The 16800-nt window shown below is 41.5% G+C and overlaps 1 protein-coding gene across 3 annotated transcripts in view; it reads right to left on the minus strand.

The window, feature by feature from the left end:
• LOC148011768 (uncharacterized) overlaps positions 1-16800 on the minus strand; it is a 139290-nt gene that overhangs the window by 87596 nt on the left and 34894 nt on the right. For 2 of the 3 annotated variants that reach the window (XM_087670789.1, XM_087670788.1), the window contains exons 3-6: positions 6274-6317; positions 4276-4318; positions 3706-4179; positions 1283-1354 (exon numbers count right to left, since the gene is read on the minus strand). In XM_087670789.1, the coding sequence (XP_087526915.1) occupies positions 1283-1354; positions 3706-4179; positions 4276-4318; positions 6274-6317 (633 nt within the window). Of the gene's footprint in view, positions 1-1282; positions 1355-3705; positions 4180-4275; positions 4319-6273; positions 6318-16800 lie in introns of those variants that run through there. The other variant, XM_087670790.1, reaches the window with a different exon arrangement.

Raw genomic sequence — 16800 nt, forward strand, 5'->3', positions numbered from 1 at the left:
ACTAAATATGTTTACAATCCATGGTTCTTCCATTAGCTAAAATTTCAGTCCCCGCAACAATAGTGACCTCCCATAGATAATGATATGCATCTGTCTACAAGTAATATTGATGTTCTGAACCCCCTATCAAAAAGGGCAAAACAACTCTCCCTAAAAAACTGGAAATTTTGGACGACCTTCTTTGATACTCTTTTGGTTTCACATGTAGACATCATTGTGTCTTGTTTTTGTCCAATTTGCAACTCTTCGAGCCTGAAGAAGGCCCATGAGCAGAATATGAAATAGGGATAGTTATTTGGACAAAAAAACTCCCTTTTTTGTTTGTTTCTATCATCCTCTAATTTATTGGGTTGTTTGATATCAAAACACTTTAAGCAATGTGTAAATTCTAGTGAGCCAAATCTTTTGCAGATTATTGCACTTCTATCCTCTTTGTAAAAGGATTTTGACTTTTAAAACATGATTACTAGAGGTCACAAAAATGGTCAACACATATCTAGGTATTCATAATTGATTAACATAATATGAGTAGTAGACCCTCAATGCTTCCAAGAATTGATTTGCTTATCATAAACATTTTTGTGGTGCCACTTGATTTTCATAGACCTTAAATGCATGCGATGTGTATGGAAAAATCAATATCAAGTAACTCCCACAATTTGCCTTACTATTTTTAGTCAGCCTATACCTTCATTGTCATAACTTACCATGAATGAAACACCAAGGTACAAGATGCTGGCATCAATCCGTTCTCCAGAGTAAAAAAATAAATGCTTCAGTGCTAAATTCGGCTAGTCGTTATTAGAGATCATTTCAGTCATTTTAATCCATGTACTAAATCAATGATATGGCTACTGATCCAATTACCTTCATGGTCCATAAAAGTGTACTAAAATGCCAAAAATGATGATTTTATCCAAAAATAGGGAAAATTTTGTAGCTCTTTCACAATGGCAACATTTACCCTATAATTCAAATATACTGCACAAGATCTGAGAACTTATAACATTCATTGTCAGATCATATTGAAATCCTTAACCACCTTGCAACAACTAATTTTTTGATGCTAAATACTCTTGGGAATCCTACATTCAATCATTCCTCAACTTTACAAGGTCTTTCCAGCATTATAACGCCAAGCAACCAAACAGTAAATCTTAAGTCACTGCAATCTCTACTTTTTTGCCCTCCTCAAGCTATAGTTCAGTTGAAACATGAAGCATGGCTACTCTGCAAGTTTATTCACATTTTTGTCAATCTTTTCCTTTACATATTTTACTACCTTGTCCACATCTGCTGGGGGAACATGAAGCTGAAAAGCAGGATCTCGAAAATCCATACCACAAATGATGACCTGCAATTCCACAAAAATGCAGCAAATGTTATTTCAGACAGTTAAGTTATTTCAAGAAACCACATATTTGGAAACCTGTGAAGAAAGATTGATGAGAATTAAGAATATTTGTTCAATGACATGCATTTACAAAACAACACAGCAACTACTTGTTTCAAACATGTAAATTTCTTCAAGAAACCAAATGTGGAAACCTCGGAAGAAAGACTGATTAGAACAACTAGTTGCCTTCACATTACAAATGAATCTTGAGAGTCTGTTATCAAATTATTTACTTATGAAAAGGCTCAGTTATTAAAATTTCTACATATGTAGAGGTGAAAAAGAAATAAAGGAAAACTGAAGACACCCTAGTATTAAAAACGTATTGTATTTGAGACTTGTTGTGGGTCCTGCTACAGCATTATGCTCTCCTTCTACCCTTGCTTTGGTGACACTAAGGTGCACCATGGTCAAAACTAATAGCTAGAGCTACACTAGGGTAAAAAAGGTGAGACAGTCAACTCAGAAGGGGAAGGAGATATTGGTGGGTCACTAGTGTGACAAAGCAGAAATGTCAGATGAAAACTGCCTGACAGTGATAACCCCATAGAAAAAGAACTTGCGTCTTTTACGTAGAAGTTCCAAATTTACATTGTTCGATTTCTTTTCCTTTGATATGTAGAGATATCTACCATTGTGCATTAAAGCTGGCCACATAATGAATGATCACAGATTATGGTGCACCCACATAGTGGATTAGAACAAAGAATAGTGCACACTTCTACCTATACGACTGATGGGGCATCTATAACAAGAAGTCAAGCATGTCAAGGCAAAACTCACATGACAGAGGATTAATGTCTTGGTGTATGGGCTTCATACACCAAACCAGATTTGCAATCAGCAAGAGGCATGATCATGACAAGTTTTTGCCACTTGGATTTTTATACTAAATTTTATAGTGCAAAGGTCTTTACACAACTTTGATAGGGATTCTGATACTCTTTGTGTGTTGTAGTCGAAAAGAGGTTTCATACAATACCCACAATAGCAAATCCCTCCATTTTTTTTTGCTCGGGAGGGCCAACGGCAGCTGGTGCATTTTCCAACAGGCCCTAAATTGTAAGAGCATCAGAATGGTCTAAAAACGATACCCTCACAAGTAGGGATGAATGATGAGGAAAAGGTAAAGCCACCGTGCACAATAGGAAGCTATGAAACTACATACCAAAGTGTGACTTTTTCCTTCCCTAATGCATGCATGAGCGGGTCCTAAAATGAAAAGGATCAAATCTTCCATGACATTGTGGCCTCATTCTTGTTTTTCTTATTTCCTCTTTAATTCCCTATTCCCTTTGTGTTCTACCATGTCTCATAGCATGGTATCAAAGCCTCCTTCTTAGACGTTGTGTGACTGGTATGAGATTGAAGGAGTCCAAGTACTGGTGGTGTTGCTGTCCAAGAAGCTCTTGGAGTGGAGATTGAAGATCTTCATTACCAAAAAAAAAAGAGGAGTGGCAGCCATTACAAAGGCTGTATGAGGTCTACTTGCTGGCCTTTTCTATTGTCCATTAGATTAAAGGGGACTGCTTAAGCCCTGTGCTTAAGGGGGCAGCTTGCTGAGGGCCTGCTTAAGCTAAGGTGCAGCTTAAGAAGGGGGCTGCTAGTGAGAAGCTGGGGGCTTACTTCCGTTTATGACAAAGAGACAAAGGGTACGGACACCTGGTAGCAACATTAAGAAATGTGCCAAATAGAAAGCTCAATTCAGTGGAAGGTGCTTTGTACAAACAAGAAAGTAGAATAAAAGAAAAAGCCCAATCGTCTACACTGAGCCCTGTAGCAACTGCACTCTACAACAAAGGTTTTTCTTCGAAGGTTATTTGCAAGGTATGAGGAAGAAATGGACACAAAGAGCAAGCTCTGGTGGAACAAAGGAAGCCAAGGTACAAAAATTAACAAGTTTGGACACATCAACAAAGATTATTAGAATCCAAAGCAAACACTGTACAAGAATCTTCACTCTCTTATGAAGAATGTTTTGAAAGTATTTTGTAAAATTTGCCTGCACTTTTGTTTGACCACTTTCCACAATGAGTAGCCACTAAACTACATACCAAAGTGTGGCTTTTCCTTCCCCTATCTCTTGTATGAAGATATGATCCCCTTAACCAGCCAGCTTGATAGCTCCAATTTTCTATCATCAGTACTTCACTATGTGCAGAGGGGAGTCATCCAGGGGGTAAAATGTATTGCCTTGTGTAAAATATTTGAAACTTGAAAAAGCATCCAATTACTAATTCAAATCTTCTATTATGATAGTAGCATACAAGGGTCTGTTAATTTCTTCAAATTTGGTAAACTAGAAGTACCTTCTTATTACTGTGGGGTTTCAATTGGTGATCTGCAGCAGTCCATGCATTGTCTATGTCTTGCCGACATTCAGACCTGCAATCTATACCCCTGCTACCATCACTTCTGCTTATGCTTCTTCCCAGGTCTGGTTCAGTGTACCTATTATTCTCTGCAGCCTGTCCACTGGTTGATCTACCAAAAGGCCCACTCCTATTTGAAACCAAACAAGATGCATCCCTTATATCCGTTGTCTTGTAATCTTCAGCACTAAAATTACTCCCAGGGCCTCTTGGACTTCCTTTATTTGGCAGCAGTAACTGTCCATTGTTTAGCTCTGCTGGTTCGCAAGGCGGGTTCAAATCAATCCCTGTGCATACGCCAGGAGGATCTGCACTTGTGGTACAGGAAAAATGAGGAGGTTTATTCTGCCCAACTAGGCTTCCTGGTTCTATGTCATAGTCTTGAGACATGTCAAATGGAGGCTCAAAAGCCTGTAAATATATTTCATATACCAGTCAGTATTTCATCACACAGACAAACTATCTTGCTTCAATGAAAGACAGATAGGTTTAAATGGGAAGGAATACCTGAAGCATGTTTAGGATGAAGCAAAAATTTGCAGATATACACCTGCCAAATATGTTAAATCATCATGGCATAAGAGCGTAAAGGATATTTGTGTACTAAGAAAATACGTTACTCTTTCCCACCACAAACCATGCCCTCTTCAGTGTGTTGCTAGAGCACCATGAATGCCAATGCATATAACTACTTTTGCAATCCACTCCGTCTTCCAGCATTTGAATACTCAACCAAATAGTAAATTATTTTCAAAGAGACCACAAGGTCTAGGCTGAAAATGTATTTATCAATACTGAACATCTCAGCTTCGTTTGTATACACTCTCGTACAAAAAAAATTCTACGTATACATCTGTAAACATGTGAATTATAAGCAGGAGTTTTTGACATCTATAATACTAAGTTCACACCTTAGCATATCAGCAGAATATTAATCCATCAAGACACGCTAAAATAAAAATGCCAACACAAACAAGTTAGAAAACCTTTTGGCTAATCCAGGACACTCCTTTCAGGAATGACCCTATAACCTTGACCAGTAAGGGTATCTGTAAGCATTTCTTTGACTCACTTTTTAGCATCCAGTGCAAATCAATGCCAAAAGAGGGAATAAACTGCCAAGGTATAGTGCTAAAGGCAGCATAACCGTGCTGAAAGACCATAATAGATGGAAGCAAGCTGTGCATTGGGACAGTGTCTACCTTGCCGGGCTTCAACTGAGAGGTGGTTAATTCTACCAATAAATAGCATAGTAACACTCTTTTTGCTATGTCACTGGCATTAAATCTGTATTCCCAAGAGAAAGACCCTTTTATTAGTCAGTACTGTTGAAGGGCTACAAACTCCCCTCAGTACAAAAGAAATTGAGCAAAGGGATACTTGGTACTCCTAGGGCATCTAGGATAATGCTAATCCCTTGCAAGCCGGGGATGGTTCTCTCAAAAGGCCTAAATTCCAGGTGAGCAGATTATTGGTATCTCACCTTGGAGCAAAGTCTTATGCATGGATTGTTGATCTACTGTAATAAAGCAAGGTTACCCAGCTTGGAATAAAAGAATTGTTTTCTAAAAGGATTGTCTTCAATTTGTTTTTGTGTTTGTGACTAAGTTTGTGAATGAACCCTGTCCTTAACGGGTTAGTTAAGGAACCTGATTTAATGTATCAAACTAAATGTGGTAGGTAATTAGATAACTAAAGAAACCTGTCATGAAAGGGAAGTGGGAGGGTGGATCCCCAATAAATCCATCCTCTGGTAGGGTAGTCTTAGACATCATCAATCTCTCATTTGGATGGGAAAAACTGCAGGGACATTCAAAGAGGACAAGGAAGCAAAGCTTTCCTGTTTCGAAGCTTTTTTCCTGAGTGGAGAAGAGGTGTATTGCCATCATAGCCCACAAGGATGGCTCTCTCTCACCCACAACCCACCTCATGTTTTCAAACACATATGGAAGTATGTGAACAAAGAGCAATAAAGGACATTGCAGACGAATTTCACACTGCTACTTTACAGCCAATCTCCTATCTCCACTGCCACAAGTAACATAATTCTGTTACTGGCACCATTCTCTGTAAGTTTAGGACCAAGCTGCAACTTTTATAATCAAAGCCTGTGATATATAAATGGTGGTGAGCTCCATGTGAAATCCATCAACACAAACCTAGATGCTTGTGCTACTAGAACCATAGTCCTGCATATATCACCAAATCACTTTCATCATGCTAAATAACTTGTAATGCCTGTGTCATCCAGGTAGAACTCACTATATTTGATGTCATTTCAACAAGAACACAAGGATCAAAAAAAGTGCATCATCCTACTGCCAAGACCACCAAAAAAGTTCACAACATGTTGGGTTCTAATAAAGCTGGTATGTAATTTTAACATTTCATGGATTACAAAATTAAGTCCAAAATTCTGAAACAAAGGATCTCCCACTAAAGATCCCTAAAAAGAGTCACTACCCACAGCATAACAAGAGGCTGAATAGAGCATCACTGAATCACCTTCTTACTTCTTCATACTTTTTGGGGAGATGAGACAGAAGCTCCTGCAAAGTGCAACAGTCCATATAGGTAGTTTAGTCTATCACTAAAATAGAAAATATAATCAACATTAAATGTACAAAAAATATATCAATAGAAAGAAAAGATTTGAGAAATTTCCACGACAACATGTTGCTAATTTTCTCGTGTGAGATTTCTCAATAATCACAAGCTTCACCTAATCACTTAATCTCAAGCTTCACCTGATCACTAGATCTCAAGCTTCACCTGACCACTATCTCAAGCTTCAGCTGTAGATCTTAACATGCCCAGCACTTATTACTCTTGCCATGTGGACTAGTCTTGTCCAGATTTAGGTCAGGCAAATCCAAGTTTTGTACACCATTATATAGCACAGCCAGTAATAGTCCATCGTTACTGTTATAAATTTCAGGTCTTGGTCTGCAAATATGGATAAACTCATATCTCTTGGTATTTCATATTCAAGGGCAATGAAGACATAGGAATCAGTCTTTCTTCTTTACTATTAGATCCTGAGGGAAAATGATCTGTCATAATGTCAGCGTAAAAAATCATCTGTCCTTTGAATCAGTGTGACATCAAGGTGACTTGGCACACATGGCCAGCCTACCAAAAACAAGGTTGCAGATTGTCAACTGCAAATGAAGTAATAGTTAGTATTTCAAACAATGATGAGGACAATATGACGCAGTTTGTGAACTTTATATCATTTTATTGTTGATAAAGGCTGGCTATGTATAACAAAATAACTGTAACCCTGTGGACTAAGATTTATTGCAGTTGTTCCCTAAAGGGTTTAGATAAGAGTTTTTTAAAGATAATAGTTGTTCCCTAGTGCCAAAGTGTCCTCCCAGCAAAGGCACCTCAAAACAGGCTGTGAACAGTAAGAAACAGGCTGCAAATGCCTGAAATGCTGCACTTAAATGCATGCACATGCCTAGAGTATGTCAGAGCTCCCATGTCTCCACCAAACTCTGATGGAGCTTACAACCAAGAGATGACAGCATGGCACACTAAATCCTCATGCCCCCCTCAAATCCTAGGGGTGGCTGCAACCATGGAGATGCATATGATAAGGCATAGAAGGCAATGGAAGCGCCTTCATAAAGATGTCCATCACAATGTTTGATGTCGGCCAATAGACCAGCTCCAGCTCGCCATCCAACATGCACTCTTGGACATAATGGTATTGGACCTCAATGTGCTTCATGCAAGCATAAAACTTCGGGTTCTTCACACAGCCAAAGCATTCTGATTGTCAGCCCAAGGGAAGGTAGGTCCTTGTTATGGAAATCCAATCTCTACGAGCATGTGGGAAAGCCACAAGGCCTCCAAAGCCGTAGAGCACCCACATATGTACCAATCTAAGCGAGGCCGTGTATAGAAAGAAAGTTGAAGCCCAAGTCTAGAAAATAAGGACTTCAATCGCAAAATGAGGAAACCTATCTATCAAGAAGCAAAGGGAAGGTGCCCACACCTCGAACAAGCAATGATGAGTTGTTACCTATGGCGACGGAGCCCCCTCCATCATGGAGATCTCAGATCCTGTTGGCTTGTACATCGTGTGACTCGACGCTCTACCATCCATGTCACAAGGACGTGAAATTTTTTAGATACTTTAATCTTGCTAGTAATATTTCATTAAGTTAATCATCAAATGTGCAAGGTTGTAAAGCACACCTACTCCACATGGCAGTTATGGTAACACACCAAGGACCCCAAGAAGTCAATGGTGTATCAAAGGCAAAAGTTGTGACAAGTTATGCCAGCTGGGCTTTAGTGGTCAATTAATGCAAGTTTTGACCCTAGGACAATTATTTAACCATTAAATGTCAAATGGTGATACTAGGGACTAGCATTAATTAATTAATTACTGCCACTCTAAGGATCAACAAAGGTTGGGAACCACTCCACATTGCAAATGGCATAGCCAATATAATTATGGATGGGTACATTAATTTTGGGTATTGTTGCACTCGTACGTAGGACGAACTGGTTCGTACTATACAGTTCGTACCGTACAAAATCGTACCAAAAAACAAGCACTTTTTTTTTTGTGTGGTTGTTGTTGGTGGTGGTTTGGGTTGTTGACTGTTGTTGTTGTGGTGGTGGTGGTGATTTTGTAGCCTTGATTGATCAACCAAGAAAGGGGGTGGAAGCTTGATTAGACTCCTCATACATGTTTTGTTATGATTTATCCTAGAGCCAAAGGCCATACAAAGGGTATTCAAGCAGTTCCAAACGTTTCTAATTGATGTCCCATCATTTTTCACAATATGTTAGTGTCATCAATAAATAAATTCAGCACCATTTGAGAATCATCAAGTAGCTTAATCTTATTGATTTTACCTTTGTTCACAGCTCATTTTGCACCACCCAACCCAAAGCATTAGCACACATTGCTAATAAAACTAGGCCAGAGGATAGCTTGGCCTAATGTACCTTCTAAGAGTACACGAATTAGTGAGTGTACCATCGGTACCTGCTTTGTTTGGTAATTGCTGGTCCCACAGGTCATTTTGGCCTCTTGTAGACGTTAATAAAGCATCTCATGTCACACTCTTTTTTTTTCGTAAAAGATAATTGTATTAATTACGAAAAAAGGTACAAGCTTACATGATTACAAGATACACGAGGGCTCTAAGCCAACGTGTGTAAAATCCCAATACGAATCCATGAAAGAGTTACACAAGTCATGGCAAAGACGCAGAGGAAATTACCATATGCCTGTTAGCAGAGTATTTGTCAGCTCATGTGTGAGTCTGAGCTTGATCTGAGCTGGGCATTTTTTAGGTATTTTAGGTTTTTTTTTTTGTGGCATTTTATGCTAGTGGAGCATTTTTATGCACCAATCGGCCAGCATTAATGCTGTCCGACCAGCATTATTGCTCCCCACTTTTTCAGCCTATTTATACTCAGTGGCTCCTCCTCAGTCAGTCACTTCATCTTCACCATCTGCAGACTCTGTGGAGAGAGGAGCCAGTGCCAGTGCCCACGCAGCCAGTGACTCACTGTTGTATGCGACTGTCTCGTGTTCAGATATATGGATTCCATTTCCCGTGCATACATCTGAGTTCTCATCTGTATCGTTTTCTTTTTTCTTTTTGTCTTGTGTTTCAGCAGTTTATTTCAGCACTTGTTTATGCTTCCACCGCTGCTCCACTTCTGACATGGTATCAGTTTTCAGAATGTGTGTTTCTGCTGTGTTTTATTGCTGATTTCAAGACTGTTTTGTACCCCTGCTGATCAGACGACTGCTGTCGCAGCCAGGCGACCTGTTTTAGGGCTGTTTTCAGCTTGCGTTTTTTGCAGTCTTGCCATCGCCTGCTGCCTACACACCCTCTGTTGCCTGCGTTTTTCATCTACAGCTGCTGGCGACAGTGTTCTACCTGTTTTTCTCCAGTTTACAGCCTGCGTTTTGCTGATTCAGCATCTCTCGTGGCTGGGTGACTGTTACTTCAGGCCGTTTTTGCTGTTTTTGGCAGTTTTTGACTAATTTTTTGACTTTCTGCAACAGATTTTGTCTTCTATAGATCAGATTTTGGGTTATATTGCATGTGAACTCTCATTTTCTGCCGTCTGTGCTTGTGTTTTGGCTGTGTTTCCTCTCTAAATTCCATCTCTTCTCTACTTCTCTTCTTATCCTCTCCATATGGTTCCTCCGTGCACTTCCACTGATAATAAGTTACATGGACCTGATTATCTCACATGGAGTGCTGTCATGAAAGCTTGGTTTGTGCAGAAGCGGTTATGGTACATCGTCTGTGGAGCTATTCCTCGACCTCTCCGTCCTTTTCCTCTTCCTAATGACTTTGATGAGGACAACCATAAGGAAGCGGTGCTCACATGGGACTCGGACGATGCCCGTGCTTACTCGGCGTTGCTTCGGTGTATTTCTAAAGCGGTCTTACCGGTGGTTACCTCCTGTAGGACATCTCCTGAAGTATGGCAGAAGTTGCAGCAGATGTACAAGGCACCTTCCACCATGCGGGCAGTCACACTTTATGGTCAGCTCCAGCAGATGAAGTTTGAGCCGAAAGATACTATTCAGTCTTTTCTTCTTCGTGTTACGCAGGTACAGGACCAGCTTCGACACATGCAGTCTGCTCTTCCCAAGGCGCATCTCGTCGGGACGGTCCTCTACAAGCTCCCCCCAGAGTTTGATGGAGTAGCCAATGCTTTGCGGGCGCAGACATCATCGACTCCTGTCAGTTTTACACATATGACCTCGATGCTTCTTAAGCATGAGACATCCTTGAGATTACAGAAGCGGCTTCCGGCACATTATGGATGCGAGGCTTATGTAGCTTCAGAGAGGGGTGACGGGAAGAAGAAGTCGAAGGCCCAGTGTTACCACTGTGGCAAGAAGGGACATTTGAGGAAGGAATGCAAGAAGTTAGCGGCTTCCAGGAAGGAGGAGCAGAAGAAGAAGCGGGATATTGACTCTACCGATGAGTCCTCTCCTTCATCAGACTTCGACTCAGATTCTCCGACCAAGGTGAAGTCCAAGGCACGGAAGGGATCCTCTTCTTCGGATCGCGGGAAGGGCTTGGTGGCCCCTTCCTCGGCTACTTTTTAGTGGTGGTGATGAGGTCATCCCTCACGACTCTCTTGTGCCAGAGAGGGAGTGTGAGCGGGTGTTCAGATGGGGCAGCCGCGCCTCATCTATACTTTTATACAGGTGCACAGGTTCCAGAGAGGGACGTCCCTGACGCATCGACTTCAGTCTGGCGGAATCAAATCCTGGAGCTGGGATTGACATCCAGGTTCATGCTGAGCTGGTGGTCTGACAGAGAGCGGGAGGCTTTCGTCTGGAGCTCACATGAGGAGACACTTTGGCGGTCTGGCCAAAGGCGGGGAATCCATGGTCACCTATGTTCAGAGGCATTTTTGACAGGCTGGTCTTGTATGCTCCTGCGAGACATTGGTGATGGACACAGAGACATGCTATGATCTTCTCTATTTTCAAGTGTTTGGTACGATCGACATCAGGTTCTCTCCGAGGCACCTTGGTGGTGGCTTGATCACCCACTACTTGGGTATCCATGGTTCTACTTGGTGGTTCTATGTTGTATAGTTTCTACTCCCTTTTCATTGTACTATTGTATTGTATCAGATCACCCATGATCTGAGGGAGGGTGTTAGCAGAGTATTTGTCAGCTCATGTGTGAGTCTGAGCTTGATCTGAGCTGGGCATTTTTTAGGTATTTTAGGTTTTTTTTGGTGTGGCATTTTATGCCAGTGGAGCATTTTTATGCACCAATCGGCCAGCATTAATGCTGTCCGACCAGCATTATTGCTCCCCACTTTTTCAGCCTATTTATACTCAGTGGCTCCTCCTCAGTCAGTCACTTCATCTTCACCATCTGCAGACTCTGTGGAGAGAGGAGCCAGTGCCAATGCCCACGCAGCCAGTGACTCACTGTTGTATGCGACCGTCTCGTGTTCAGATATATGGATTCCATTTCCCGTGCATACATCTGAGTTCTCATCTGTATCGTTTTCTTTTCTCTTTTTGTCTTGTGTTTCAGCAGTTTATTTCAGCCCTTGTTTATGCTTCCACCGCTGCTCCACTTCTGACAATGCCAGGGAAGTAAGTCCTCCCGAGGGAGCAAGTCCGAGTACCAAATAAGATCTATCTGCCAATGTAAGAGACCTTTAAGCCTGGCAATGTGTCCAGGTACATTAGAGGCCGAATCAAAAAGAAAGGCATTCCGAGTGGTCCAATTGTGCCAACATCCCCAGTATCTAAAAAAGTGGAATAAGATCTTCATATGCAACTATGGCGGTGCGGGGTAATTTGGTCGCACAAAAACCCAATCGAAAGGAGTTAGTGAGAACCCCACCACAGGTCGCCAAACCTGTGACAAGAGCGACCAGATCTTCCTAGCGAGCGGGCAAGAAATAAATCGATGACGGGCCGATTCCACAGTAGTGGTGCAAAAGAAAGAATTGCCGTTCGAGATTCGACGCTTGGAAAGGGCCGAGGCAAGAGAAAGACCACCAATCATCACCCTCCAAAGAAAAACCTTGCATTTGAAAGGTGTCTTATTCAACCAGCCCTCCATCACAGTTTCCTTCTACCATGACCGAGATTTCCGCAATCCCCATACCGTATTAGCTTTAACAACCAGCCATTGATGATCTTTAATCAAAAGATGGTACACCTAATTAGCTGAGGCCTTTTCCAAACTCAACCAGCCTGCAAGGTCCCAGTCCTACCAAGGGCGATCCACAGCAAGGGCAGGAAAGGGTTGCTTGCTCTGAAGCACCAACAAAAGCTGTTCCCATAAAGCACGGTATCCACACGGGATTCTAAAAAGCCTCCTGGCAGTACAAAACGATATGAAGACATTACGACTGGCAAGGGTGGCATCCGCAACTAAAGTCACACCTAAACGGGCCATGAGGTTAAATCTTGGTCTGAGCTCAGGTTTGTCTTCCCATGAAAGTAATCTCGAGACTGCCAACAATTCCAGTTGAAAAGAGTTAGTATGCAAGCGGTCCTCCGCTGGATGCCAACGCGCCTTTTGGAGCACTACTTTCCAAGAGCCGACTAAATGAAGTAACAGGGATGAGGACGGACTGGAAAACTGAGAGTCTGCATTAAGAATATGCCACCAGGAGCTCCGAAGTTGTCTATTACCACGGCAAAGCCCGCTGTCCTCAAGAAAATAACGAGCTATAATAGCCCACGGGTGATGATCCACACACATGGCACGAAAAAGAGACCAACGAAGTGCCAGCATATGAGTTTCTGCATCTAAAATAGCTCAACAACCCAGGCGTTTGGGGGTACATGTATGTGACTACGAAATCCACGAAATACCTACATGCAATGAATCCTTCTTCCATAGCACATGTCATTCTCTCTCTCTCTCTTTCTCTCTCTTTTTTTTTCGTAAAAGGTAATTGTATTAATTACGAAAAAAGTACAAGATGACTTGATTACAAGATACATGACGACAATCTAAGCCATCATGTGAAAAGGTTCTAAGTACTACAAGTTACAATGTTATGGCAAGGATGCAGATGAAATTGCCATATGCCAGGGACGTAAGTCCTCCCTAGAGAGCAAATCAGAATGCTGGAGAAGATCCAACTGCCAATACAAGAGGCCCTTAAGCCTCGCAATATGCCGCTGAACATTATATGCGGAGTCAAAAAGAAAAGCATTCCTAATGGTCCAGTTATGCCAACAGCCCCAATATCGAAGAAAATGATACATGAGCTTCATATGTGGCTCTGCAGGAGTGGGGTATTTGGGCTGCCCGAAAACCCAATCAAAGGGGCGCAGGGTGAATCCAACCACTCCTTGCCAAACAGCCGACAAAAATAACCAGACTTTCTTTGCGATGGGGCAAGAAATAAATCGGTGGCGGGCTGATTCCACAGCAGTGGTGCAAAAGAAACATTTGCCATTGGAGATTCGTCGCTTGGAAAGAGCCGACGCAAGCGGAAGACCACCAATCATCACTCTCCAAAGAAAGACTTTACATTTGAAGGGCGTCTTGTTCAACCAGCCCTCCATCACTGTTGCCCTCCACCATGACCGGGATTTACGTAATCCCCATAAAGCATTCGCTTTGGTAACTAGCCATTGATGATCTTTAATCAGAATATGATAAACTTGGTTAGCAGAAGCTTTGCTTAAAGTCAGCCGGCCTTGTAGGTCCCAATCCTACCAGGGATGATCTGGAGCAAGGGCATCTCTCTCTCTCTCTCTCTCTCTCTCTCTCTCTCTCTCTCTCTCTCTCTCTCTCTCTCTCTCTCTCTCTCTCTCTCTCTCTTATTTGTATGATCATTCGTGTATGATGTATCCACTCCTATGTATGTACTTGTAAGTTGTAGCGCATGTTGTGCATGCGGCATATGCCATAGAGGTTTTGGCGTGTTACCCTCAAGTATTCATCTTATATACTGCAATAGCATTGCTATTTAGACTCTTAACATTTGTTCTATCATCTATAGTTCAAAATAATGAAGTTATTTTTTTCTTTCGTACTAATATTGTACCGTACCTTATAAAATCTTCAAGTACCATTTAGTACGGTATTTCATCGTACCGTACCATACCATACTTTTTGTACCTAACAACTATGATTTTGGGCAAGGTCAAAAGGGCTGAAATTAATTTTCAGAATTAATTTAATGGCTAGAAATTATTGGAAAATGGGATTACAAGGCTGTTACTTAACATACATACCCATGCAACTAAGAAAAACGTTTTTGGGGTTGGTGGAGAGAGATTCAGTGTGTTTTCAGCCTAAAAGAGAGGAAGGAGCAGCTGCTAGTCAATTTCATGCAGGAGAAAACAGCCATTGGAGGCAAGCAACAACTACCAAGAGGGCCCAAGAGCCAAGCAACTGCATTGCGACAGCATCTCGAATTAAGTGAGAGCATTCTGACACTCCCTGGACAGCAGGCATACAATTGCAGATTTGACAAGGCAGCAATAAGTTTTGGATTTTTCCCATGTGGAAAATCAAGGGATTCTCTCTCTCCTGCATTCTCTCACCTTCTCCAACCCATTCTTAGGTTATCTCAACATTTCCCAGTCATTTGGAGAAGATCACAATCAAATTTGGTGGACAGCAAGAGAAATTATGTTGTAAACCCTAATTTACAATAGCAATTAGGGTTTAGCAACCACCTTGGAACCCATACCATCAGTAAAGGGCATTGTACACTAAAATCAACACCTGATATTCAAGGAATTGTCAGGGATTTCAGATGTTGGCTTATCCATTGTGAATTTAGGCCCTAGGGCAACATTTTGCCAGTTGGGGTCCCATTTGTATAAGTCATGGGTCAGGGTTCGGGAGCAATTGGCCCGGATTGCATACTGATGGTTTGTACAACAAGAGACTTTTGGATTAGTAAAGGAGATTGTGGAGTCTCAGCTTGTACTCAATCCATTAGCAATTAAAGTTAAAGAAATACCAAAAGGGGCACCAATTTTGGGGCCAACAAGTTGTCTAGTCCAAGATTATTAATATAAATTGTGCATTTCAATTTATGCTCATTTGTTGATTGTTATGATTAAGTGTTTGATCAAGTTTTACCACCCTCTTCGAGAAGGAAGGCCGGTTTCATGGTTCCATTGTTGGGATACCACTCAATCCTTTGAATTGGTAGGCCCAAGGCACCTAATTGCAAGCTAAAGCTTTCTACTAGTGCTGATTTTTGTACTCAATTGAGTAATTACAACAAGATGTCTTCATGCAATGAGATGGAATCAAGCAAAGATGATGCCTCTTAATATGGACATTCACATGGGAAAGAAGGAAATGCAATGCCTAATCTTGGAAAGACTCACATGATGGAAAGCAAGCTGAAAATATTGTTGTCGGTCAAGATGCAAGGCCTTCAAGGAAAAATGAGGCTGATGACCAACAAGAGAACGAGGAAGTTGATGACCAATTCAAGAATTGAATGACAACAACAGCAAATCTCTTTGCTCAATTAACAAAGGATCCTCAGTTTGTTTAATTTTTTAATGCTTTGGAGAACAACAACAAGGGCAAGAAAAAGAAGTCATCTTCTATACCTTCAAGACAACAAGATGCGCCAAAGGCAGTGCCATAGCCTTCACTTGAAACTCCCACAGAGGCCAATGAAGAGAAACAGTTGGTACCTACGGGGTGAGGCATGCAAATGCAAGGCCATCATGAAAGTGCCAATCCAATGGATTTTGAACAGCCGAGTATTTATGCAATAATGGGGCAGTCAAGATACTTTGGTGGTAGCACAATTTTTCATGCAATGATTGGACAAGGACCGCATACAAGAATGTATGCAACAGCCAATGCATGGTGTGCAATGCCCAATGTATTTTGGCATGGATGAAAATGTGTATAATCCTATGTATGGTAGCATCGATTTGATGCCCGGGGCACAAAATGGCATATTTGGTAATGCATCTGCACCCCCAAATGTGTATAATCCTATGTATGGTATCATCGATTTGATGCCCGAGGCACAAAATGGCATATTTGGTAATGCATCTGCACCCCCAAATGCTTATTGGGCTCAAGGAATGAGTGTTGATCATGCAAGTGTTTCGTTTGGACTAGGTCATGATATAAATACAGCAAATGCACCCTTTTTGTAGCAACCAGTGTACAACAACTTGACTCCCAAAGGGGCAACAAAAGATTAGGATGAGGGTGAAAAAGGAGTGATGTTTGAGTCCTTTAGTGGTGCACAAGAAGATAGGCTGAAAGCTTTGACTTTCATTCAGCAGTTTGACACAACCTACTCAAGGGAAACTTCACCAAGTCCTCTAAGGGAAATGTATTGCAATGGTGGTCCACACTCTTGATGCAAGGTAGAGCGTTGTTAACATGGGTACAATCCAAGCAAATATTTGCATTGAATTGGTTAGCAAGTACCTTAGAGGTGGATATCATGATAGCTTGGAATAAGCTTGATGCAAAGCAATGCAAAAATTTAGAGCAATACCGTAAGAAGTTTTTGGATGCATTATTGCCTGTCACTTCTTAT

Source organism: Lygodium microphyllum, chromosome 28 (genome assembly GCF_053477565.2).
Source record: "Lygodium microphyllum isolate KBCC chromosome 28, Lygodium_microphyllum_v1.1.10, whole genome shotgun sequence".
Lineage (NCBI taxonomy): Eukaryota > Viridiplantae > Streptophyta > Polypodiopsida > Schizaeales > Lygodiaceae > Lygodium > Lygodium microphyllum.